This window comes from Talpa occidentalis, unplaced genomic scaffold, assembly GCF_014898055.3.
Source record: "Talpa occidentalis isolate TD23 unplaced genomic scaffold, MPIMG_talOcc4v2.1 talOcc4.15, whole genome shotgun sequence".
Lineage (NCBI taxonomy): Eukaryota > Metazoa > Chordata > Mammalia > Eulipotyphla > Talpidae > Talpa > Talpa occidentalis.
In genome coordinates this window covers 1,461,031-1,487,290 of record NW_023601543.1, presented here as the reverse complement: position 1 = coordinate 1,487,290, position 26,260 = coordinate 1,461,031, and the positions used below count along the sequence as shown (strand labels likewise).

Sequence of the window (26,260 nt, the reverse complement as noted above, 5' to 3'; positions counted from 1 at the left end):
CTGCCTGCTCACAGGGGCGCGCCCCTGGGGTCTGGGCAAGGTGCGATGGGCTCTCGGGCCGGCAGGCTTGTCACGGGGTGGCGGCACAGAGAGGGTGGGAGGGTGGGGGGTGGGGGGAGGACTTGCGGAAAGGGGTGCTGGCGCTGGAGGACCGGGACGGGAGAGCCGCCCCTCCCGCTCTCCCTGCCTGCGGGCCTCGCCGCCCGCGCTGCTCAGGCACTCCGGCCACCAGCTGGTTTTCTCCAAGGAAGGGCACATCAGGGAGAGGCACTGACCGCTCTAAAAAGACCAGCCCTTGGGCGAAGCGTCACGGAAGCCTGTGTCACACGGACGGGGGGCGGCGCGGACGCCAGGGCTGTAGCGGCGTCCCTCTCTCGGCCGGGAAAGGCGCTGGCGGCTGGGCTGGGAGTCACGGGACGGCCCATGGGCTTCCCGGAGTACCCGCTGCCTCCGTGGTACCAGTGAACGGGGGCCACGGGTGTCCCGGAGGCTGTGACTCCAGCGATGTCCTCGGGACTGTGAAGCTTCCCGGCAGAGTGCCAGGGCCCTGGTGCAGGGGCTGCACACATGGCTGCAGGGAAGGCTCAGGTGGTTGCGCCGGGGAGCTGGCCGGCCCACCCTGCTGGAACACCGGAGCCTGGTGATCATCGGCTGTGCTTGGGAAAGGTGGGTGGGAGGGGGGCAGCGTGCTGCAGTCCCCCAAGGGGAGGCGGGCTGCCCCCAAGGAGGTGCCATGCACAGGTGAGCAGGGCCCACTCCCGCAGCCTCGCCCACGAGCGTGCTCCTTCCCCTGCAGCGCCTTGTCTGCTTCTGAGGAGAACACGGACCCTGAGGTGCAAGAGACCTGGCAGGAGAGGCCCGCAGCCCCGAGAGGCAGCCTGGGATGCCCGGCAGCGCCCACCCAGCAGCCTGAGGACCCCAGCGCCCCTGAGAGGGAGAGGCAGCATGGCCCTGGGGGCCCTGAGCCACTCGTGCAGCTGGACAACTGGGCCGGCAGGTAAGGACCGCTGGGCTGGGCTTTCGCTGCTTCAGTGCGCTTTAGGCAAGGGCCAGTGCTACGACTCAGGGGAGCCCCAGGCCAGCAGGCAAGCCCAGTGCCCTCCGCGGGATGTTAGTGAGCAGGACGGGCACACCTTCACCAGGGGGGCTCCCTCAGGCCCCAGCTCTCAGCCCCAGCACACTCCCCAGAAGGGGCAGTGGACTCTGCTGTCTGACGGGCAGCTGGAGCGTGAGGCCTCATTGGGGGCATGTGGGCACCCCACCCGTCTCGGCACTGGAAGTCTCTGAGGAAGGTGGCCCTGGTGGGGAGGGCACGCACCGCTGGAGGCAGAGGGTACTGGTCGCATCAACCCTTCCACTGTCCACACCGCCAGGACGCCCTTGGTGGTAGCCTTGGGGCAACAGCCCTGCTGTGCACCGGGACCCGGGCTGCACGCTCCCAGGACGGGCGGCCGTTCCCTAAGCAAACAGGCCGTGAATTTTCTCAAGCTGGGAGGCCCCAGACCCAGGCCGAGCAGGGTGGTGGGTTAGAGACGCCCCCTCCACCATGGCCATGCTTCCTGGGAGCAGCTCCCCAACTCGACAGTTGACTTGCCTGCCGCCTGCTTGGGGCAGCGCCTGTCCACGCCACGCTGGTTGCAGTGGCTGTGGCACTTTCCATCTTGGAAATCTGGGTGACTCGTAGGGTTTTCTGCACACTTGGAACGATTCTGAACGTTAAAAATACGTGTTTTTACAAGAGTCCGTAAGTGGCGTGGGCCGTCCTGAGCCATCCTGCCCACTCTCGTTCCGAAGAGCCGTAGACAGCTGGAGTTGTTGTGTAGAAGCCGTGGGAGCTCGGGACGCTTCAGCGTGATGGCAGGTCCACGAGAGGAAGCAGGGACAGTGTCAGCTTTGACACCGCCGCCCCGCTCCCGCCGCACAGACGCCATCGCCGCCTCCGACCTCGCTGCGGCCTTGGCCCCGGGACGCCGGTTGCCCGGCAGAGCACGTCCGCGCTCGCCAGCCCCGTGGAGCTCTGCCTGTTGCCCGCGTTCCCTCCTTTCGGTGCTTTGTGCTTCTTCCTGTCCCCTCACTGATGGTGGCCTACCGCTGCCTCTGACCTCTGGCTCCTCTGTATCTCTGAGTGCTAGCTCGCTCCCTTGGCCCACTCCCAGTCTCCTGGCCTTGGCTGTGCCTTTCACGTCTTCGAGTGACAGCACGGCAGCCTAGCTCTTGGCCTCTGAGGTGTGCCGACAGGCCCGTCCGAGGCCTGTGTCCCCGCTTACTTCTCACAGCAGCCCTGTGAGGAGGCCCTGTTATTATTTCTGCCCTTCGGCGGAGAACCTGAGGCAGAGCAGGGGTGTGACAGCGCCAGAGCCCAGATGGCCGGAGCCCAGCGGCCTCCCCTTCCACTGCGGGGCTGTCTCTCGCCCAGGAGAGAAGGGGGCTCTGTGGAGAGCGGCCCCGGCAGCGCGTGCTAGCCGGGACGACGGGGCTCTCCGCGCTCAGGGTTGCGGTTCTAGACCCGCAGCACGAGGAGGAGCTGGACTAGGCAGAGGTGGGCACGCCCGGAGGCCGTGAGGGGAGACAGCGTGTGGGAGAAGGGACTGGAAGAAGGTGCCTGTGGTTGGAGAGTAGGAAGTGGGGCTGAGGGGACAGGACACCAGGTGGGCAGGCCGGGGCCAGGAGGCTGGGGAGGCTACAGAAGAGAGGGGTCCCCCACGGCCCCTTGGGCTGGCTGTGAGTGCTGTCGTGGCGGGGTCTCCCCTCAGCTCTGCCCTCCCCTCCACCATCACGCCCGGTGTGGGGCAGAGACGCCGAAACTCTTGCCGGGTGCTCAGTTGCAGGAGGCTGCTGTTCCTTCCTCTTGGAGTCAGGCATCTTGGCGTCTCTCTGGCTCTGTGTTTCATCGTCTGTCTGTCTTTCTAGACTCCTGTGGGGCTTTCCCTCCCAGCCAGTCCACCTCTTCCAGGCTTCATGGCACATCCCAGGGTGACTGGGGGCATTGATGTGGGGTGGCAGGGAAGGTCCTCTGGAGGGCTTCCTGGAGGAGAAGGTGGCGGCACGAGAGGTCAGCCAGTGTGCTGGAGCTGCATGCGCGTGGGACACCCTTTCGGAAGATGAGGCCATGCTGGCCAGGTGATGGGCCCTGGTTGTCCACCTCCTTCCCTCTCGTAAAGCAGTTCAGGACCCGGGAGTGTGGGTCAGGCAGAAGCAGCAGCACCAGGACAGAGGCCAAATAGCCCGCAGCAGATGCACGTAGACCTGGACCAAGGTGGATGGCACAAGTTGGGGTGGCTGCTCATTGGTGTGGGACTGGCAACTTGGCAGCGGGCACACTGACAGCAAGTCAGGGCTTGGCCAAAGAGAGACTTGGCGAGTGGGCCCAGAGGGGGGTTCCAGGCCGAGGGCTGCATTGCACAAAGGGTGGAGGCTCAGAGAAGCCATTGTACCCGGCACCGTCCTGCCTCTGCTCGTGGCAATGCTCCTCCAGAGTGAGGGGCATCAGATGCTGCCTTGGCAGTGCTGAACTCCATGTGTCCTTCTCTGCCTTGGCCTTGTGTTCTCCAGAAAATTCTCTGCAGGCTGGGGGACAGGCTCCTGGTCCTAGCAAGGGACAGTGTCTGTCAAGTCCCAGGTGGCCCCATGGCTCTCCCTAACCAGGTGAATCACAGACACCCTGGGAAGTTACAGGGAGTGTGACTGGGTCAGCAGACGCTGTGACATGAGCGGCTACACCCCCCCCCCCAAATCAGCGAGGAGACTTCAGGAACAAAAGCTCAGTGATTCACAAGAATTGTTTTGAGAACATCGGCATGCTTTTAACCCCTTGAAGTGGTGGTCTCAGGAGCAGACCCCAAAACCCTACTTGCCCCTGGAAGATGCCAGCTGTCGATGCTGACGCTTCCCCCACCCCTGCTTCTTCCAGGGGGAGACCCTCGAGCTGTATGGTCACTGTGACTGTCACCGCCACTGCTGAGCAGCCTCAGGTGTCCGCCCCGGCCTCCCCAAGGGAGCTGGACTGCAGCTCTGCCAGGTGAGAAGGGGCCGTGTGGGGTGCTTGGCATGGGCTAGGGACTTGCCTTTCATCTCCTGTCTCTTCGCCGACTCTAGCTCCGGTGCCTTCCCCAGCCCCCAGCAGCCCATTGGCCATGGGGTCGCGTAGTGCAGCCTAGTCCCCGCAGCATTGACTCCTGCTGGTGGGTTTAGAAGGTCCCCTTGTGCCTCTTGTCCCTGTGGCAGCTGGCCAAGCTGTGGGGTACATGCGGGCAGTGAGTGTGCACAGGGCCTGGCGGGCGGCACTGCCTGCAGGGCACATTTAAAGGCAGGCCCGGGGCTGGCCCTTGCCTGTTGCCTAGGCTTTTAGGCAGAAAGTGGCACCATTGCAGGGAGGCTGAGACGGGGGATAGGAGGCCTCTCTGCTGACATCACGCCAGCAGGCTAGAGGGTACAGGCTGGAGAGGGAGCCTAGTCCAGGGCGTGGCAGGCCAGCGCAGGGCACGCCTTGATTCCCACAAGATGGGAATTTTGCAGTAGCTGAGTGTGCCCAGGAAAGACACAGAGCTGGGGGCACTCACAGCACAGGATTGAGGTTTGGAGGCCCTCCTGGCCCCAGGTGGACGGGACAGAGAACAAACAGGGTGATGGCAAGCCCACTGTGCTGAAATATGAGGGTGCCTTGCTGAGTGTCGGGGCCTGCATGAAGGAGGATGCCATGTTGCCATTGGCCGCAGGGAGCTGCTTTCCCGGGCTCTGAAGTGCACGTGCAGACTTCGCTGTCAGCCTGAGCGCACGTGCACGCCGGCTCCTGTGCCCCCAGGCCTCCCCACGAGCGCCTTCACATCCTTTTCACCAGGAGAGGGCCCTCCCATTCCTGGACACTGAACCCAGGACCGCTCCTTTGGGCCAGGGCCCTCAAACTTGCCACTCTCTCTCTCTCTGTTCCGCTGTGCTTCTCCAGCAAGGGCGTTCTCTTCGTGAAGGAATACACCAATGCCAGCGAGGTGTCTTCTGGGAAGCCGCCGTTTTCATGCTACAGCAGGTAAGAGCAAAGCCCAGCTCCTTCCTCTTCCTGGCCCCCTCCCACCCAGCCCTGTGTCATCTTCATCCCTGCGCTGCGGGACTCGGCCCGGAGTAGCTCCTAGGGCATCGCTCCTTGAATTGAAGGATGGTGATTGATGCCCTTACAGCTTCCTACCTAAGTCGGTGCCTTCAAGCCCCCTGTATAGGTAATTCCTACACCCCACTTCTAGCGTCATCCCTGCTGCTAGTCTTTGTTTCTGGGTAGATGACGAGCTTGCTTTTTTCTTTCTTTTTTTTTTTGTTTTGTTTTTTTTTGTTTTTTTTTGTTTTTTATAGAGGCATGTTTTATTTATTTGTTTGTTTGTTTGTTTTGTTTGTACATGCACTGGGTACAGTCAGAAGCGCGGGAGGGTGAGAGAATTCACCAGAGCCAGAGCGGGGAGCAGAGCAGGCAGAAGGACCGAAGGACACTGCTGAGGGGAGCAGCGGGCGGCAGGAGAGGTCTGCGCGCCATGTGGGACCCTCCTCCGGTGGCCGGGGAGCAGCCGGGGATCGAACCGGCACTGCAGAGGCCACGGGCAGCTTCGCAACCCAGCGCTCAACCGCTGCGCCACCGGGGAGGCCCGAGCTTGCTTTTTTCAATCCTGAAAGCAAGCATCGCTCTTCACAGAGCTGGTGGGGCTCTTGGGGACCATCTAGTCAGTTCCATCCTGTTGCAGAACTCAGGGCTCCTTTCTTCAGCCTCCACGCTGGAGTCCCGACACAAGCGCTGCTTCTGTCGGCTCCTTGCGCGCTTCCTGATGCCACGTGGAAGGGAGGGGACCTCTGTGCCACCCAGTTAAAAGCTAAGCCACACCGAGACAGTGCACCCTTGGGAATGCTTGTGTGGCACTCATCCCAGTGCCATGGTGAGGTGCTCGCAGCCTCCCTTCAGGGTCGGACCTCTGAGGGCTCTGCGCTGGCCTGCACTGGTGCTGTGGGGTGCTGCGCACGGGGGTCATTTCACAGCCCAGCCTGGTCCCCACCGGTGGGGTCGTTTTGAGCAAGGGACTCTTCCTTTCCCGGTGTCACTCTCCTCTCTGGTGACTCCCAGGGCAGCCCTGTCAGCGCCGCCACTGTGATAGAATTCACGCGTCACGGAAGTCTTTTAAGCGTATAGTCCAGTTGCAAAGTTGTGCAGTCATCGCCAGTCTCCAATTCCAGAACTTTTCCATTACCGCAAAGAGACCTCCCAGAGCTGTGCTTCTGGGAACAGAAGTTCCTTTCCTGGGGCCAAGGAAGTAGGGTCCCCTCGGCATGCCCTGGCCACCGGGCCTTGCATCTCCCTCGCCGCGGGGGGGCCTTCTTTCCCTGCTCGGACTCTCGGTGAGAACTGTGCCTCCTCGGTAGCAAGCTCAGCGCTGCAGCCCTTGGGCATGACGAACGGGCTGGCTGTGCACGGCCTGGCCCAGCTTGTGGTGCGGGGCTGGTGGCCCGTGCTCGCCCCCACAATGGTGGTGTGAGCTGGCGCCTGCCACCTAACCTCCCCCGTCTTTCTGCAGTGTCAGCAGCATGGAGGACTCCCTTGGCTCAGAGAAGAGGGTGCCCTGCGGTGGTACCCTGTGCCCTGAGAGGTACGTCTGCTGCCCGACCAGGGAGCGCACAGGGCCGCGTAGGAGGAAGAGCTGAGGGAGACGGCCCGGCTCAGTGGGCCTTGTCTGCTGCTTTACTGATCCGCTCCTCCTGCACCATGTAGGGGAGCGCTTCACTGACTAGGGAGTCACCCCTCTCCTCTGCAAGGAAGCCGTGGAGCCCAGGACCAGGGGCGCACCAAGGGCTACTGCAGAGGGGACAGTGGTGTGCAATGGCCCAGGGGCTCGTGCCGCTGCAGAGGCCTGAGGATTAGAATTCTTGGAAGGGGGGAGAGAGGTGAGGGGCCTTTGAGATTGAACAACTCAGGTCACAGTGAAGAAAGCAGGAAGGAAATAACACAGCTTAGGTCACATGGCGAATGAGCAGCAGGGCCAGGGCCGAGCCCCGTGTTTCTGCTCCGCTGTCTGACTTCTCACCTATGAAGAGACGGGAACCCCTGCGGGTGCCTGTTACTTTCCACCTTGGCCTGTTGCCACGATGCTGTCAGCTCGGAATGACTGGGCACGCTCTCCTGGGCCTGCGGTGAGCCCAGACGGTCCCTGCGGGAGCCGGTGTTATAGTAGGACCAGCCCTGTCTGGAGTAAGCATCACCCCAGGGCGTCCACACAGTGCAGCAAGTAGGTGAAGGTGCCCGGCTGGTCTCTCAAGACGACTGGAAGGACTACAGTGGGCGGTCTGGTTAAGCACACAGCAAATAAAAGATGGCGAAGCGCTTGGCCTAGCCGGACCTGGTCAGCAGTCTGCGCCCAGCCTGACTGCCGGGTTCTTGTTTCCCGTCTCTCAGAACGACTGCAGGGCTGTGTACTTACTGCAGCCGGGAGATCCGAGATGGCCCAAAGATCACCCTAGACCACCTTGGCATCTGCTGCCACGACTATTGCTTTAAGGTGAGGAGGGGGCGTGCGGCTGCAGGCCTCGTCCCGAGCTCGGGAGCTCCAAGGTTTGGAGAAACTGGTCTCTGTGGTCACACTTGTTCTTAGAGGCTTCACAGAAGCGAGAGCTTGAGTAGGGAGCTGGCTGTGGCCGCTGGGTTGCGGACAGTACTTGAAAGTAGAGCTGAGCGTTTGTGGGGTGTGAGGCAATGACAAGGGTCAAGGGAGATTCCAAGGCTTGAGGCCCAGGGCACTCCCTGAAAGGATGGTGATGCCGTTGGCGCTGATGGGAGGGGCTGACGGGGAGCAGCGCTGGGCATATGTCCCAGAGGGAAGGTGGACACGGACAGAATCGAAGATGCCTCAGAGAGGCCTGTGGGAGGCTGCACAGTCACGTGGACGTGTGGGTTTGCGTTCCCAGGAAAGGCCGGGGCCGGAGCCTCAGGGCTATGATTCCCCTGGCCACGGACTGGATGTGCTCAGCAGGCCAGGAGCAGGCGGCGAGACTCTGTCACGCTGAGGGCATGGGAAGGGCTGGGGAGCGGGTGGAGGAGGCTGAGGGTGCGGGGGGCGTCTCCAAGGGTGCGGCGCCCACCCAGCGGGGACTGTTGAGCACTCGCGCATGGTGACCGTGAACATGGCCGGGGTGTTTTGCAACTTGGTGGCTGGTGCAGCGCTCAGTAGGTGAAGTCTTGGTGGAGTGACGGGGATTGAAACCTGACTGACGGGGCTCCCTAGGGAATGGGACACATGGGAGTGGGCAGCGCCAGTCCAGAAGACGGGAGTCTTGGCTTTGTGGGGTGCAGAGCCAGCAGCCCTGGCTTTGGAGCCACGGGAGTGATCGGCAGAGACCAGCTGATGGCGTGGGAGAAAGAGCGGCTGCCAGTGCATGGTGCACTTCACGGGAGAGAGGTGGGCAGTTCGCACATGGCAGCCTGGCGAAGGCCGAGCATGTGGGCAACAACCAAGGCGGCTCCCGGGTTGGGCGGTGCGGTGCGCGGGTGCGGAACTCCCTCCGCCGCTCGTGTCTGAGGGGGAAAAGCAGGTGTGGTCCTCAGGAGCAGGGGGCGGGCCTGGGCGGGGCGGGGCTCAGCCCAGCTGGGCTGCCCTGTTTTTCGGCCACTAAAAGGCCTAGTTGTGTGGCGCGAGGAGGAAGACTGTTGGACGTTTGAGGGGAGAGGGGAGGACGTGCCGCGCTGCCCCGGAGAGGGCGCGGGTGGGTGGACCCAAGAGAAGTGCGGGCCGGTGGGCCCCGGGAGGCAGGTGTGGAGGCAGGAGTGAAGCAGGCCCTTGCTCGTAGTGGGTGCAGATTTTGCCAGTGGACTTGGCAAGACCGAGGCTTAGTTGGCGTTTTGTCTGTTTTCTGCCATTTTTTATTGTCTGCTTCCACGTCTGGGACGCGCCTTGCAGGGCCCCGCCCACGCCTCCCTTGCCGTGGCCTCTGACCTGCCCTCTCTTTCAGTGCGGGATCTGCAGCAAGCCGATGGGTGAGCTCCTGGACCAGATCTTCATCCACCGCGACACCATCCACTGCGGGAGGTGCTATGAGAAGCTCTTCTAGGTGGGTACCGGCCCCAGGGGCTGAGCAGCAGGAAACGCAAGGGGACGCCCTGTGACCTCGTGTCTCCCGGAGCCTGGATCCAGGACACTGTCTGTCTTAGCCTTAATATTCAGCGCCTCCAACTCCTTGCTCCCCCAAGCCAGTGGGGATTTGAGGACCTGGGTGAGGAGGATCAGCGCCCTACCCAGGACTACGTGAAGCTTCAGGCTCACAGTCTCTCCCTCCCCAGCAGCACTTAGACAGGAAAGGGCCTGGAGAAAAAGACTCCAGACCCGGACTCAGGGACGCGGGCCAGGGTCTCTGCCGTTGCTAGCAGTGGGTCGGGACTCGGCAGCCGGGGTGTCGAGGGAAGCAAGATGCAGCTGGGCCAGCAGCGGGCGAAGGCCGGGCTAAGGGGGCTGCTGCCGTCCAGCTGGGGTTCAGGGGCTGGTCCAACCAGCAGGGGCTACCAGGGCAGCCTCTGGGCCCCGTGGTCAACACTGAGAGCAGACAGGTTTGGGGGCAAAAGCCAGTTCGAGCACTGGGGGACCCGCTGTCCCTAGGACACCACCTTTCCAGGTCCTGGCGGACGCTCCGCCCTCACACTCCCTCAGCCAGCAGCGCTGAGCGGAGTATCCCCCTGGAAGGCAGTGGGAATGGGGAGCAGCCGGGCTCTCCAACACATGCCTGTTCCGCTTCCTCTCGGGAAGACACTGTTGCTGCTGCTGCCTGGCGCGGCGCTGCCCCGCGGCCTCCGGCTGCCCGTGGCTGTTCCCAGTCTCAGGGCTTTCTCTTTTCTTTTAGCAACCCCTGGCCAGGAAGCCGCTGAGGACTCCCAGACAAGCTTGGCCGCCCCAGCTCCCCAGGTTGCTGGTTCTCCTTCCCTCATGTCCTCCCTCCCCATCTGATTTCTTCATGCTTTTGCCTTGTCAAGTTGAACTCGCTGACGCCCAGTAGCGCATCTTCGCGACGGCTACCCGTGTAGCTCTTCTAGCTTAGAAAGCACTTCACAGCCACCAGCTGAGTCGCGGCTGAGTAAAGGGGACTGAACGAGAATTCCAGCCAGGCTGCTCGAGGGCAGACTTCCCCATCAGTTGAGGTGGCCTATACTGTGTTTGGCGTGGGAAGGAACTTGGGGTTCATTGTGCCCTGAATCAGAAGGGAGAACACCCCACTTTCTTTTTTGGATCTCTGAGCGCATGTTTGGGATTTGAGGGGAGACCTGTAGCTTTGGAGGGGCCAGGCGGGGAGCTGTCGACGATGCCTGCTGGGTAGATGTAGGTGCTAGGTGCTCAGCACCGCCGGAAGCTCGTGTCGCTTACCTACTTCCCACGTGCATGGTTAGACTCTCCACGACGTCATAAGCTGATTGTGATTGGCTTAGAAAGCAGTCTCTGACCTGCTGGCAGCACCTTCACTGTCGCTGGCGCCGGCCTGTACTGGAAAGTTCACGCAAGTGGGCTTCAGTTCTCGCCGCGTGATTCTTAGGTGGGTACTGACCGAAGGGTCCTCTGTGTCTGCATTTTGATAGCCGGTTAATATGTTTGCCCTCAATTCCCGATCCCTGAGCCTGATGTGGAAATACCCTCGAGCAGGTTTTAGGGTAGACAGACTCCAGCCGGACGGAGGAGGGAAGCAGCTAATGTTTGCGACCTTACCACACGCCGGGCCTTGTCACTGGCGGGCGGCGCTGACCCTCACATTGGTCCTGTGTGGAGGGTGTTCTCGTCCCCACTTTACAGATGAGGGCTCTCGGGCTCAGAGAGGTGGTCAGGGTCTCTGGGGAGCCATTGCTGTCTCTCCACAGCCCATGTGTGCTCCAGTACCAGCGACTGAGATAGCGACCCCTGGCTTAGCACCGGACGCGTGCGAAGCAGTGTGCAGACGTGAGCCATTCCTTCCAGGTGGTACCAACCCCTCAGGCCTCCCCTGAGGCAAGCTCTTCCAGGGAGGGTAGGGTATGAAATCCCATAAATTACCACAAGGGGCATTTCGCCCCGTCCCTCTCCCCTCCTCATGAAACTGCTCTGACCTGTACTGCTTGTGGCTTGAAACAGGTTTCACTCAGGCCTTCCCAGAAGGGCGCTTCTTGTCCACAGGGCCAGGGCCAGTGCACTAGCCCATCCCAGCACAGGCACTTCCGAAGCTGGTGGCAGCCACTAGGGCCCCAGGTCCTTGGAAGGCAGAAAGCCGATGGCCACCTGGGCTAGTCCGAGCTGTCAGATGGTGCTGCTCATGTTCCAGCCCCTGTGCTCTCGGGCCCAGCATCACCTCAGGAGGAGGAACAGCCCTGAGAGGTTTTCTGATGCAAACCCCAGGCCTCCTCTCTTGATTTCATTGGGACCTTTCTGTCCCTTTCCAGTTTCTGAGCCTGAGCGCTTGGCTGGGATCCCAGAACAGCGTTCCACATATGTGCAAAATGTGCAAAGGGTTTTTTCTGGAGGGGAAGTGGCACCACAGCCGTGTGCTGACACTGAAGGTGAGCTGGTCTTCCTCAAGTCCAGCCCACACATGTGGCTTGGCTGGTGGTGGGCACCAAGGCACAGGGCACTGAGCGCGTGGATGAAGGAATGGGAAGGAAAGTCTCCACGGTGGGAGCTGCCATCGGAGTCTCACACCGGCCCAGCTGATGGAGTGTGGGGGAGAAAGCCCAAGACACGCTGGCTTCCCTCCCGGCGGCACCACCTACTCTGCCATTCAGGGAGTTCTCGAGCAGCCGTGCGAGACACTGAGAGAGATTGCAAGCTCAGCATCGATTTTGATCCAAAACAGCCTCCTTCAAGTTTTAAAGGGCACAGAATTCTGCAGACATAAGAGTGGTGGTTGCATTATACTTTTGCTTCTTCTTCATTGCCTAGTATTTTAACCATGACTTGTTTAGCCACATGAAAGTATACAACTCTAATAAATGTCAAGATATCCCATGTGCACGTGTCGATGTTAAGATTTCCTTTTGTAACTGTGATAACTTGGGCTATTTGGCAGTATGGTTTGTTTTCTCCTTTAACCTGAAGCTATTCTCTACAAAAGCAGATACATATTAAGTCTAAAGGGAAAAATTAGCACGACCTGTAAAGGACGCATGCGCGAGAGGCTGGGCTTCCAGGCTCGTCACCTATGAATGAATATTGGATTCTTTTGGGTTACAGCCTCCCCTTCATACAGACACATGCCACCTAGTCGGTCCTGGATGTTTACAGTGACAAGGCCCTTGGTCCCTCACCAGCCTGTTCCAGTTGTGGACACACCTAGTTTCAGAGAGGGCATGCTCAGTCGACGCATGCTCAGTTCTCCTTAACTATCACCCACTGCTAATCTCTCTCCCCTCCCCCATAGGCCAGCCCCTCAAACAGATGACGATGCTTCTCGGGTTCACTCTCAGTCACATCCAAACACCCCAACTACCAACTCGTCTTTGACGGCAATTTTGAATTGTCTCAACCACCCTCCTCATAGTTGCCCCCCGCCATGCGCACCCAGACCCACAACTCCAGATGTGTGCCAGCACGCACCACTGTCTCATGGTGCTCATCAAGGCCAGTAGGCCAGGCTGTCCGAGTCCTGTTGGATCGTGGCACTCAGTGTGAGGCAGAAGTGATCCACGCTGCCAAGTTCTGGATCCAGAAATGTGCTCTGTGGGCTGGCTCACCGCGGTCTGCATCCCATCAGGGGACAAAACAACGGGTGACCAAGAAGTCCGTCCCCGCAGCGAAGACCTGCCCGTCAGAATCCCCTGCACTACAGGGACCTGTGCGCCATTAGGTATTGAACTGGTGTCCCTCTATTTTCCCACCCCAACCCCTGCCCCGTCTTGGTCACCGGGCACAGCCGGGCAAGGAGGAAGAGCTGCTGCTGCTTCGGAGAAAAGGCACACGGTCCCCCGCGCGGCCTTCCTGGGGCTCCTTGGCTGATGCTGAGTGGCACGAGACCCAGAAGGGCAACGGGGCGGGCACCAGACCCGACTCAGCCATCCCAGCGGGGGGGCGGCGGCTTGGAGTGTGGCGGGAGGTAGGCTCGGCTGCGGGGGTACAGCAGACCAGCGCACTGGGGCTGCCATCCAAGGCCCCCTCAGCCCCCTGGACCCACTTTTCTGGGTTTCTGAAGTTTTGGGCGCAGGGCAGACGCTCTGACTCGGGGTGGGGAGTGCGGGCGGGCAGCCTCTTGGGGCTCAGGCTGCCGTGCTGGTGCCGCCTGGGAGCCCGGGCTGCTGGCCCACCGGCCCGGCTTCCCTTCCCTCCTTGCCATGCCGCGGGGCTCCGCAAGCCGGGAGCTCAGCCGGCTGTGGATGCCCACGGTCAGGAACCTTGCCAGGGGCAGCGAGGTGCTGCGGGGCGCCCTCGGGGACCTCCAGAAAGTGCTTGTCTCTCCCCAGCTCTGCCCCAGCTGGGTCTGGGGGTGGGGTACGGGTGCTGGGGAGCGGCTGAGCATGAAGGAGGCTTTCGGAGTCTCTTGGCCACAGAGACCGCATTCCTGAGGCCCCCACCCACCCTTTGCCCGTGCAGGCCCAGCCCTTGAAAGTCAGCGAGCGCGGTACAGGCTGGCGCTCGCCGAAGCCTGCTCGGGACCGCAGAGCCGAGGAACAGCTGCCATCCAAACTCGGGGACCAGGGCCCGCGTGGAAGTAGACGCTGCACCGAGTGCTCTACCCCACAGGGAAGGCCAGGGTGGCGTAAGCCGGGAGGGCTCCTGGGCACCTGCTCCTTTGCTGCCCAGCCACGCTTAGCCCCAGGCTGGTGCCGGCGGGGGTGAGGGGCACAAGGAGGGGAGGAGAGGAGCGGTGGCTGGGGGCACCCAGCCCCCCACTTAAACTCGGGTCTGTCCACTCCAAGTGACCCCAACTTGGCAGCCCAGCGAGAGCCTGGAGGTGGAAGGAAGCTTAGGGGGATCATTTCAGGCAGACTTGTTTTCATAGACGGCGCGGGTGATTTAAATGCATCCAGCAATTTGTTCTTATAAGATGTGTAGGTTTATTTTCTCACAGACATTTCAGGAGCGGCTGTCCTCCCATGCATTGGCCTCCATGGCTGCTACTAGGAATTCTCGTCCTGTTATATGCTCTTGCAAGGGGAAAATGCAGTGTTTCGCATTAGCTCAGATCACTGTTGAACACTTCCAGCGGGCCCCCCGCACCCGCGCTCACAAGACAACCAGTTTTCGTTCACAATTCCCAGCTTAGTGAAATCAGTCAGAAGGATGGTTTCACTTACAGGAGGAATATGGGGGAACCAACTAAGGCATTCGGGGGGAAATAATAAGAAGAAGAAGAATAAATAAGCAGACCACTGTATATGTCAGAGACCTTGTGCAGGAGCGGGAGGGCGGGAAGAGCGCCGGGGACTGTGGCGACGGGCACGGGGACCTGGTGGTGGGAACTCGACGGGGACGACCCCTGAGAAAAGAAAGCAAAGGTAAAAAAAATGAAGCGTGATGTCAAACATATATAAATAAAAACTGAGATTTGAACAAAAAAATCCCGGCTTGCTTCATCTTTATAAACACTTTAACATTTCATTATGGCCTCTACAGTCAAGTAAATTAGCACTTTTGATAGATGAAAAGATTGAAATTTGGCTTTACTTTAGCACCTTAGTAGTAAAGCTTCCGGTCTTGTTGGCTCTTACCCGGCGCGGGCACGTATGAAGCTTTCCTTAAGCGTTTCTCTTCCACAAACCTTTTATACGTTTTCTGACATTCCCTTTTTTTTTTATATTACCCCATTTTAAAAACGATCCGTTTCAGCCTGAGGGCAATTTTTTCTTCAACAAAAACATTATTTTTGGTGCCTCCCTTTTCCTGAGCGCACGTCCCGCTTCCTCAACCTCAGTTCGCAAACGGGTGCCGTCGCCGCGGCCTCCGGCTTGCCCTGTCCAGGCAGCTGTTGGTCCCGTCCTTGCTTCACTCCGAAACAATCCCGGAAATCGCGATCCTTTCCCTTCTTTCAGCGAAGAACGCCGAGGCCTGGCTAGTCCGTCCGCGTCCAGAAAGCACGCCGCGGCCCCCTCCGCTCCCCCGGGCCCCCTCGCCCGCTGCCCACGTCCGTTTCTTTTGCTTTGAATTCGTGTCCTGTACGTTCCCTCATCTCCAATGACAGTCGAAGCAATCCCGGGAGATTCGAGCAGCGGGAACTGGACGACTGACTCTGTTTTCAATCTATTTTTTCTTCAGTCCTTCACGGCCGCGCCTGGTGTCCATCCCGCGCCCCCATTTTCATCTTTCAAAACCAGATTTGATTTATGACTTCCATGGGCAGAGGACAAGTGCCGACGCCCCCTGGGCGTTTCGGGGTGTGCTTCTCTAGTATCAGAAGTCCCGGGTAGTGGCGCTTTAAAATCTCCCTCTTTTTCTGAGACTTTGCCTCTCACTAGTCCCGCGAGCTCGGACCCCCGGGTCTGCGCCCGGGAGCCTCTCAGCTTGTCAGGGGCCAAGGACATTCGAACTGCTTTTTTTCATTCTCCAGCCCCGGGTCTAGTCTCTGCGCGGGCATTGTGTTCAGTGAACCTGCTCATAGGAGAGGCCAGTCAACAGCAGCAGGCCTTCGGGGGTCCCCTGTCAGGACGTGCCATGCAACATTTTTTTCAAAACAAGTAGGTTCATTATTATTATTACCGTTTAAGTGAAAAGGCATGGAGGGGGCTGGAGCACTGGACTGGGGCCGGGCAGGAACGCAGGTGTCAAGCCTCTGGACAAACCTGCCTAGGTGGTCACTCAGACTAGGCGGTGGGGTGTCTGCTCCCCCACGGGCAATCTCTCTGAGGTTGCCAGCTCGAGAAGCAGCAGCCTAACCAGCTGCGATTGACTAAGACTTGCCATGACAGAAGGAATCTGCAGAGAACAAAACTCACACAAATACCCAAACGCCCAAGGTCAAAACAAAAGGGGGAGTCCCACAATTCTTTCTGACTCCCCCAATAACGGTCCCTCCAAGCTTCACAAATGTCTCCCAGAGACCTATGAGACCAAAACAAACGGGGAGAAGGGCACTTGCGCGGCCGCTGATGTGAAACTGAAGGCGGCCAGAGTCCGGGGTTTGTCCGTCCCAGGCTCCGGGCACGAGGGTCGCCAGCGCCGTGGGGGACACAGTCAAGGCCTGTCCCCTGGGCGGATGTCGCCCTGCAGCCGCGGATTCCCACTGTCTGACCCAAACCGGGGCTGGCCCAAGCCGGTGCCAGTCCAACCTGGGCACAGAATTCCCAGCGGACTCGCCAAACGGTGACTGAACGACAAACTCAGGTCGCTGTGTCTGGCGGCCACAGAGACCCCAGCACCGAAGCAGGGTGCTGGGAGCCGGGGTGCTTATTGCAGGTCAGCGAGCAAGGAGGCAGGAGATAACAAATATCCAAATCTTCCTCCTTGTCTACAGAGGGGGGAGGGTTAGGGTTTGTGTTGATTTGGGGAGCGAAGAAAAGATTTTAAAATGCGAGATGGGAGCGGCCGGCGCCTCCCTGTGGAGATGGAGTGACGCCCGGCTGGGTCCAGAACCGCGATGAAAAGGGGCGCCCGCCCCGCCGAGGAATGTTGTCTGAGTCTAGCCATGAGCTGGGCGTCTTGGGTCCATCTTCTATGGCTGTTTTCCAGGAGGGGCAATGACAGGTTGCCCAAGGCCAGTGGACACCCCTCTGGGCCTGCACTCTGAAACACACCTTGCAACCTATGAAAAATGGGTTTGTTCCTCATTTCACGTCGGTAGCCATATTTCCTCGCCTGCGGCACTCTCAGAAGGCTGCCCTGCTGTTCTCGCAAGACAAGCAGAAACCAGAAAATATCACTGCAGTTTCACTAATACTAAACCTGTTTGATATGTTACCTGAAAATAAAGTCTCCATGAAAAAGATTTTATTAGATAATCACAGTAAGGATTGAAACCTTGGAAGCAGTCCAGCAGCTCTCTCCAGTGCCAGCTGGCCCGGTAAACGCCGGCGTGAACTGCTGATACGGGTAGAAACAGTGAGGCGTCCACAGGCAGGATGTATCACTCTCGGTCAGAGGGGCTTCTAGTTTTCAGGTGCCCTGATGTAAAGATAGGCCGAGGCTAGAGAAAGAAAAACATGATTGAGTCTCTTCCATTCTAGGGACCACAGAGAGGCAAAGGCGGGGTGTCCCGGGTTAGGCCGTTTTGTCTTCGCAGGCCGTCTTTACACCTCGGGCAGCACGTTCCTGCCCGAGCTGGAGCTGCAAAGATGGCTGTGCTAGTTTGCTGACTAGATGGTGTGTGTGTGGGGGGGGGAGGGGTCCAGAAAAATTTACATTATGTTTACAATGTCAGGCAAGGCAGCACCGGGACATGCCATGGACACCCAGGATAGTGACAAACCTCCGGGCACTTCATACAATTTCTGTGTTGTTTGTGTTATTAACATGTTGCCCACGTGAATTCAACCCAGGGAAGGTTAAACATCTCATCTGCTTTGACAGAGCCTCCCAGGCAACTTGATATGTCAAATAACCCTCATTATTTCCAGCACCTCTGTGTTTACAAGGTGAAAGATCCTCTGTGACTTTCCAGGGGCCTCTCTGAAAAATAAGGTCTGAGATAAAAACTATGACACCTAGGATTTGAGTTTAGGAAGGCAAAAGATAGCAACGTTCTCCAGAGATTTACTTGGTTAAGTAAGATCATGGGTCAGTGAAAAATACTGTTTGACTATTTAAATCAAAGTGGCAAAATATTTTTACAAATATAGGTAGTAACATAGTTTTTGTCAAAAGTGAAAAGAGTTGGTTCTCTTCAGTAATTGAGGACTTGATAAAATCAATACTAAGCAAAAAGAATTTCTGATAACTCTGGAGAGTATAGTCTCCGGAACGCCGGCAGGGTCCACGTCTCCTGCCCCACTGCTGGAGTGTGGCGCTGAGCAGGAAGCAGGCGCTGAAACAGAAGGAGGAAGAGTCCTGGGGGAGACTCTCAGGAGGCCTGTGGAACGAGACACGTGGAGAAGCCTGCTTGCTTCGTGGCTTTGGATGGGGGACATGGAAGGGGACCCCGGAAGGGGACACATGGAGTGAAAACATGTAGAGACACTTGGAAGAGACGTGGGCGACAGGCCAGGGGGAGGCTGACAGTGCAGCCTTTACCTTGATTTGTACCATGATTTTATTCCCGGGCCCAGACTCTCCTGCCCCTTCTACCCCTTTCCTCTGGGTCCCCACCAGAAGGTGCCTTAGATTTGTGGCAAGCTTTGGGAGCTCAGTGCCACGCCCCCGGGGCCCACCCTGTTTGACTGGGCCTTTACCCACCGTGCGATGGGCTACTTACGGTGTTTTATCGGAAAAGTATTATCCTTCCTTCTCCATGCATACGAATCCTAGTAAAGATCTTTCACAGTAAGAGTGCTTCTGTCTTCTCGTGGCAGATGGCAGAACCTATTTAGAGCATGCACATTTGGGGGTCCCGGGGTAAACCTCACTCTTCACATTAACAATAAGACACAGAATCTTTACTTCAAAAAGTGAGGGAAAACCGTTTTCTATTTATTAAGACTGCACCAATAACCTAAGAATTTTTGTTTCACTTTAACAGAGAAAATCAAATTCTAGTTTTGCACCAGTGTACTATTTGATATTGCAAGTCATTTTAAGAAATCTCAATAATAAACTCATTGAACCTTAGGCAGTTTTGACCACAAGAAATAAAATTCCTTTTCCGTGGAGCTTCTGCAACTTTCCATATCCATTGAGGTCTAGTCCTGCCTTTCTATCTCTCTCAAGCTGAAACGGAATCATTTCATGTTTGGATGAAATTCCTCTTCTTCCTTAACAAAAACACATGCTGCATAACTTGCATGCTTCATTTAGTATAAATGCAAGATTAGGAAGGCTCACCAAAAGGTCTTGGAAGCTACTTTTCAGGCTAACATGCTACAGATGGACAGAATAGTGAAATACAGTTTTGTCAAAATAAGCTCAATTTCATTATTTCTGGGAACTTTAAGAGTGCTCAATTTATAAAAGCATGTAATGATATTTAAGTCGATAATAATGAAACTGCTTGAAGGGATTTTGTATTGTAAACTGGTAGGAAATATTATATACATGTATGTACTTACAAAAGGAAATATATCACACACATAAGCCCCGGGAGGAGAGGATCAGCGAGGCTGGAGAGCACTGGTGGGGAACTGCAAGCTGCTGAGTCCAGCTTAAAAGTTCTCATCACAAGAAAGCATTTCGCGGTGTGTCTGGTGGCCGACATTCAGGAGACCGCGCGGTGATCTTTGCACAACACACAGGAAGATGGAATCATCATTATGCTGTGCAAGTCAAAGTAATAAAATGTAACCTGATTTCAGGGGTATTTTTTTTCTTAAAGGTTTATTTATGCATGTATGCAAGAGCTGGAGTGCAGGGCAGAGGTGCGGGGCGTGAGAGGATTCACCAGAGACAGAGCGGGGAGCAGAACAGGAGGAGCCACTGAAATCCACTGCTGAGGGGAGCCGCGGGCAGACGGGAGGGGTCTGCTGTGTCCTGCGGGTCAGCGCCCTGGCCGGGCATGGAAATTGCGCTGCATGGGTGCCCATAGCTATAGTGCTGTGTCTTAGCCCCTTGCGCCACCAGGGAGGCCCCTTCAGGGACTATTTCTTGACGTTGACTGGTCAGGACTCACGCTCCATCTAGCTTTGCCAGTATCCTTAATAACTTTCATGTTTGAAAGGAAGGAGCAGCAGTGAGAGCAGTCGTCCCGGTCTCAGGCAAAGTGAGACGGAAGCAAAGAGGAGGAAGCTGAGGGTGACGCGCGGAGCTGCGGAGTCCGAGGGGTGAGCAGAAGCAGCCGTCGACCTGCCAGGGCGTCGCCGCCGGGATGCGCGCGGGGCCGGTGGTTCCCGTGGCTGGACGGTGACTTCACGGGACAGCGGCTGACGTTAGAAGAGCCCTTGGGTGTGACGGCCCGGCCCGGCAGCGAGCTCTGACAGCAGCAGGCGACTGTCTTTTCATAGCATGGAAAGGCCCCTGAGTTAGCGGACCGTGCCAGTGTGTACTCACTGAGTAACGTACCCCGAGTTCTCTGCTTGACTTCTTTTTTTTTTCAAAGATTCATTCATTTATGCATACAAGAACTAGGGCGTAGGCCAGAGGTGCAGAGGGTGAGAGAATTCACCAGAGCCAGAGCGGGGAGCAGAGCAGGCAGAAGGACCGAAGCACACTGCTGAGGGGAGCAGCGGGCGGCAGGAGAGGTCTGCGCGCCATGGGGGACCCTCCTGCGGTGGCCGGGGATCGAACTGGTGCTGCAGAGGCTGCGGGCAGCTTCATATTGCGGCGCTTAACCCCTTGCCACCCCAGAGGGAGGAAACACGTAGGTCGAGACGTGCGTGTTTCACGGTGAGCTATCGGATTTGTTTGCGTCTCGTGTCCCACCCACGGACGGTCCCGAACCGGTTGAAGCATCGGTGGACCCCACGCCATACGTCGGGGGTCTACCCTCCGGGGAAGAAACCTGCTTTGGAAAAGGATGGGAGGCAGTCTGGGTGGTCAGTGTGTGATCCTGGCTCGTGGAGTTAAAATAATGGCAGAAGGGGATCCCTTGCGTAGGTTTGTGTCTCTTGGTGAACGCAACGTTCCATGCCCTGGAGAGCTGCTGCAGTCCCTGCAGAGGGCCACATTTTGATACAAGATACAGGTTGGGGAGGGGGTTGGAGCCGTGGGGGGAATTTTGCGCACGGCTCTGTGCTGACTACGCGGGATTTTCAAACGAAAGCGAACAAGTGTCGCGCCACAGCTCACATCCAATGGGGGATTGACACGTGCAACCACAGCCCCGCAGGCTGCTGGGAACGGGTGCACGTGGCGGGCTGGGCAGGAGGAGGGGTGAGGAGACGCTCGTCTGTGAGAGTGGGGGGAGGGGGAAGTGCCACGCGAAGCATCCAGGGCGCAGCCGCGAACAGGCCGTGTGCAGCTTCGTGGGGGGCCTCAACCGCAACCACCCCTTCCCGACAGCCTCTTCGAGCCCCAGCTCCCGCCCAGTCTGCACCGTGGCATCAGCGGCGACAGACGTCTGGTGGTCGAGAAGCTTGGCGTTCTGGCCTAGCAGCTTTTCCAGCAGGTACAGCATGGGGCCCGGGGCACACACAACATCCCTGACCACGGGGGATCCCCACAGTGACCTTCGCGTCCAAGGGTCTGGCGGCTATAGGGTTCGCCTTACAGTGTGACCCCACTGGCTTGGGCCTGGCACCCCACTGGCCCCCTTACTGACCGGGGAACTGCAGGGGACCCATGCTGAGTCAGGACAGAGGTTGTGGGCCTTCTCAGAGAGAGAACGTGGCATCGGCCTTGCCTCTCCGGACCTCGGCCACTTATTTCTGCGTCTTAATAGGGAGTATGAGATACAGGGTGTGCACACAGGTGGGGGACTGAGGGTGCTTAGTGTGCGGGTGACCGTCACCGCGGAACTCGTTGGGAGACACCAAGGACTTGGGCATGGGCGGGAGCAGGGCAACTCCAGTGGGGGCAGGGCCTGGCTGGCCATGAGGCTTGAGTGGGGGGATGGGATTGGAGAAGGGGTAGGGCTTGGGTGGGGGCAGGGTTGGTTGAGCTGGTGTGGAGGCGGGGCTGGGTAGGGGCAGGGACGCAGAAATGCAGTAGAGCTGCAGCTTACTGAGGGGCGGGGCGTACGTGAGGTGGAGCTTCGCAAGGAGGGGACTGGGTATGGGCGGGGCTTTGGGTGGAGGGGGCGGGGCTTCCTGAGGTGGACCTTCGGAAGGCGGGGACTGGGTGTGGGCGTGGCTTTGTGAGGAGGAGGCGGGGCTGCGTGAGGTGCAGTTTCGGAAGGCGGGGACTGAGTGTGGGCGGGCCCTTGGGAGGCAGGGGCGGGGCTTGCAGTGGGTGGGGCTTTGAGAGCAGGTGGCTGGGTAGGGGCGGGGCCTGGAAAGGGTGTGGCTAGGAGCAGAGCGTGAGCTTTCTTGAGGATTGTGCTTGGCATTGACGGGCGGTTTCTTTTCTTTTCACGTTCTTTTATTTTTTAACTTTTTGAAATTGTATTATTTCTCATTGAGGTTCAACTTTTAAAATAATTTTTCCAATCTTATTGAGAAATAATGTCCACACAATACTGTACATTGAACGCGTACGGTGTGATGCCTTGGTTTACAGGATGACCCTGGTGGGCCCAGGTAATGTCCATCTTCTCAGATGGAAACAATAAAGCGAAAACAAAAAACAGTTCTCTTTTCATGAGAACTCTCAGGTTTTACTCATGAATTGTTCTGCTCTCCCAGGGAGGTCCAGTTGAGCACCTTCTTGGATCCTAGCACCAGGGCACTTGTGGACCCCTGTGCACAGCCTGAGCAGGAGTAGGGCTGGAACTATAGCAAAATACCTCTGCCTTGCCCTGGACAGATCCAGTAATGCAGTATGGGCCACTCCAGGGTCAGGCCTGCCTGACTGTGAACAGAGCTAGGGTGTTGGGTTCCAGTGGTACTCTGTTCTGTGTGGTGACCAGCAGTGAGGTGGGCCTATCTTAAGAGGGGCCTTTAGCCCTGGCAAACAGCAGGAGGTGAGGGGCTGCTTGCCAAAGTTTACAGACTCTTCTGGCTACTGCACGGTAGTTACTCTTAGCTCCAGACCAGAGTGGCCTGTCCCCTGCAGTGCGGCACTGGAGATCCTTTGGGAATTCCTTTGCTGTCCTTTATGCCAGCATCCACTTAATTTGAAAATACAAACTCTGGGTTTTCAGCACTGGATCCTTGCTGCCCACCCCCCCCCCTTTTTGTTGCTAGGAAGCCTCATTGGTTAGAGGGCAGTGACATCACCTGTTGCTCCTTGAGGGCCTTAACCTTACCACATGACACCCCTCTGCTATAGAAACCCATGGTCCATGCTGTTCTTGGTATCCATGGCAACACTGCAGCTTGTCACAAGCTCTCCACACCCACTTTGCACTGCGCAGCGCTCCAGCCATCTTTCTTATCTGTCAGGCATTTTCTGAGGAAAGGGACCGCACATCTCCTTCCTTCAATCTTTGTTCCATCTAAGCCGCGTCCAGTGCCCTGGGCCTGCGGGCCCTGAGCTGGGGAGTGGGACCCGCCCCCTCTTCTCCGGCCTGGAGGACTTTGTCAGTGTCCCCAGACGCCAGACCTTGCACCTGACACAGGCCTTCCCCACCCACCCCCCACAGGCATTCGCAGCTCACAGTAGAGCCCTCGGACTTTGAGAAGGAAGCCCTGCCACAGAAGGTCAGCAGGGATGGGGTCAGGTTGGGAAGCGTGGCCGGGGTGGGGGGGAGATGGGGACAGAGGAGGGGCTCTTGGTGGGGTTGGGGGACAGGCATTCATGATGCTCTCACCCCATTTGCATTACAGGCTGTGGAAACCCGGGGCGCTTCTGCCTTTGTCCTTGGCATTGACTCAGAATTCTTTGAGTCCTGCTCAAACTCTGAGCTGATCCCCCCCCCCCAGTGTTAGATCATATTCTGAAAAGTGGGAGCTATGGCTGTGTTACTACTAGAGGATTGGTGCAAAGGGATGGACCTGGACCCCAGGAAAGCCCTGCTGATTGTGGGGGTCCCGGTGGAGTGTAGCGAGGCTGAAATCAAAGAGACGGTGAAGGCAGGCTTGCACCCCCTTTGCACCTACAGGGTGCTGGGCAGGATATTCAGGAGGGAAGACAACGCTAAGGCGGTCTTCATAGAATTGGCCGACACGGTCAATTACGCGACCATGCCCAATCAGATACCGGGCAAGGGAGGCCCCTGGGAAGTGGTAGTGAAGCCCCGTAACCCAGATGACGAGTTTATCAATAGGCTAAACTACTTCCTGAAAGATGAGGGCCGCAGGATGGCAGACGTGGCCATCACCCTGGGCTTCGGCGCGCTGGGGGAGGGCGCAGAGCCTGGGGCTTGGGCCTGCTCGGGGCCCCGGCGCTGCCGCTGCTGAAGGAGAGCATGTGGTACCGGAAACTGAAAGTGTTTTCGGGAAATGCTGAGCCGGCGTCAGAGGACGAGAACTTTGAGGTGTGGCTGGAGCAGGTCACCGAGATAATGGCGCTGTGGCAAGTGTCTGAGGCCGAGAAGAGGCGGCGTCTGCTGGAGAGCCTGCGCGGCCCGGCCCTGGCCATCATGCGCGTGCTCCGGGCCAACGACGCGGCCCTCACCACAGAGCAGTGCCTGGACGCCCTCAAGCAGATCTTCGGGAGCAAGGAGGACTGCAGAACCTCGCAGTTTAAGTTTCTCCAGACCTTCCCCAAGGCTGGAGAGAAAAATTCGGCTTTCCTGCTCCGGCTGGAGCCCCTGCTGCAAAAGGCTGTGCAGAACAGCCCCTTGTCGGTGCGCAGCAGCGACACCATCCGCCTGAAACACATGCTGGCTCGTGCCGCCCCGACCCCCACGCTCAGGGGCAAGCTCGAGCTGCTGGATCAGAGAGAGTGTCCCCCCACTTTCCTGGAGTTAATGAAGCTCGTTCGTGATGAGGAGGAGTGGGAGACCACCATGGCGGTGACGAGGGAGAAGCAGCGGCAGGTGGGCAGGGCCCGCAGGGCCTCTGACAGACAGGCCGGGGCGGAGAGCAGCGGCCCGCCCCCGCAGGCGGTCGTGCAGGAGGGGCTGTTCCAGGACAGCAGCACCCAGACCATCCAGAGAGGGTTGGGGCTGTCGCTCAAGCGCAGGCAGCCGTCCTGCTCCCACAGCAGCGGGGAGGAGGACCAGGGTCAGGCGGTGTGCCCCGGGGCGGAGCGCCCACCTCCGGCCAAGCAGATGCCTCAGCCTGCAGTAGAGCAGTCGGGAAACGAGTTGGGGGCTGGGGCCATGAGCCACCCCGAGCCCTAGAAAGCACAGGCTCACAACACTCAGAAACCCCTTCTCCCAGTGGGTTGCTGAGAGAGATTAAGGAGGAGAGGGCGCAGTCCCCACCGACAGCAGGGGACTGGGGGGGGGCAGAGGTGGGGCAGGGAAACCAGGCCCCGCTGGTTGAGCCCCCACGCCCCCCGCTAGCTGGAAGGGACTCCATCCCCCAAGCCCTACATGTCTCAATGAGGGGCCAGCACTCTGCTCCTAGGAGGGGCCGGCCCCGCAAGCGAGCAGCCACCACCTTTACAACATGGGGAGCCCAAGCCTCAGGCGGGGCCCCCAGCATGGCAGAGGGTGCAGCTGGGAACTCTGGCCTGGGCATGAGCCCAGTCTTCTGGCCACCCCTAGAAACCCACCCAGTGGGATCTGACCTAAGGATGCCGCTGGGCCCAGAGGCCGCCTGGGGCCCTGAGGGTCCTTTTCTAGGGATGCCTCTGCCCGAAAGGGCCAGCACCAGCCAGGAAGGGTGGCAGGGCAGGGAGGTCACACCCCGGAGGGGGGACCGCAGGATTCAGCCTGTCTTCAGGATCATCTATACCGCTCTAGGGGAGCCCCAGGAAGGCAGCACCCTCGAGCCCCTGCGCGAGTAAGAGCAGGAGACCCCAAGGCCTTGGGAGCTGGGAGAGGCTAGGGGGCAAGGGGAGCAACCGTTGATGTGAGGGGAAGACCCTTGGGCTAGGGCCCTGGCTCGGCCTGAGTAAGCAGGGAACCTTGTTTTGGAGGAGGGGGAGGAGGCTGAGGAGGGAGGATGGGGGTTTCGTTCTGCCAGATCACGCAGAGCACGACACCTGGAGAGAGCAGGCGGGGGCCCGGGCCTGGCCGGCACAGCACACGCAGCAGCCGCCAAGCCACAGGCATCCCCAAGCTTCCCCAGCAACTGGCTGGGGAGCACCGCTGAGCAGCTGCCCGGGGCTCTGCAGGCAGGGACCCCCATGTTCCATCCTCCGGAGCAGACTGCTCCCTGTTAGGGAAGCCCACCTGTGTCTCTGGGGCCCCATCAAGACCGCGGCTTGTCCTTGGGGAGGGGCGTGTGCGCTTCCCGGCAGTTCCCGGCCCACGCCGCCCCAGAAGGGGCCTGTGCTCTGCCGCGCCGCCCTCTTGTCATTGCTATCCAGCGCGCCCTGACTGTCCCGCGGGGGCCCAGGGCACGGTCCCGCCCCGGCATGGCGGCAGGACGGGCTGGGGGCGGCCTCAGGGTGGGGGCAGCCGAGCCACCTCCTCGGGGACCCCAGGACGACACGGGGCCGCACCTGTGGACTTCCCGGCCCTTAGAAGCTCTCTGTGTGTCATTCCTCCCTAGTTTCTAATGTTTCTGATAAATGTTCAGTAACTGGTTCTACTAAATGTTTCTCTTCAATAAATTCATTGAATGTTTGGCCGGATGGTGTCTGCTGCGGGCGACTGGGGAGGGGCCGGGAAGAGGATTCCTGCTCGGCAGCCA

At 58.8% G+C, this 26,260-nt stretch overlaps 2 protein-coding genes across 9 annotated transcripts in view; both read left to right on the top strand.

The window, feature by feature from the left end:
• ZNF185 (zinc finger protein 185 with LIM domain) overlaps nucleotides 1-11,997 on the top strand; it is a 49,968-nt gene extending 37,971 nt beyond the window's left edge. For 6 of the 8 annotated variants that reach the window (XM_037511803.2, XM_037511799.2, XM_037511802.2 and 3 more), the window contains 7 exons: nucleotides 797-997; nucleotides 3,911-4,018; nucleotides 4,943-5,023; nucleotides 6,546-6,617; nucleotides 7,421-7,523; nucleotides 8,971-9,069; nucleotides 9,853-9,889. In XM_037511803.2, the coding sequence (XP_037367700.1) occupies nucleotides 797-997; nucleotides 3,911-4,018; nucleotides 4,943-5,023; nucleotides 6,546-6,617; nucleotides 7,421-7,523; nucleotides 8,971-9,069 (664 nt within the window). In that variant the 3' untranslated portion in view covers nucleotides 9,853-9,889. Of the gene's footprint in view, nucleotides 1-796; nucleotides 998-3,910; nucleotides 4,019-4,942; nucleotides 5,024-6,545; nucleotides 6,618-7,420; nucleotides 7,524-8,970; nucleotides 9,070-9,852 lie in introns of all 8 variants that reach the window. The other 2 variants (XM_054695503.1, XM_037511801.1) reach the window with 2 other exon arrangements.
• An 8,958-nt stretch (nucleotides 11,998-20,955) lies between these two features.
• PNMA5 (PNMA family member 5) lies at nucleotides 20,956-26,013 on the top strand. Its single transcript, XM_037512847.2, is given in 4 exon segments — nucleotides 20,956-21,081; nucleotides 23,155-23,212; nucleotides 23,339-23,861; nucleotides 23,864-26,013. Coding segments are annotated over 2 exon segments (1,332 nt in total). The 5' UTR covers nucleotides 20,956-21,081; nucleotides 23,155-23,212; nucleotides 23,339-23,464; the 3' UTR covers nucleotides 24,799-26,013.
• Nucleotides 26,014-26,260: the final 247 nt, after the last annotated feature.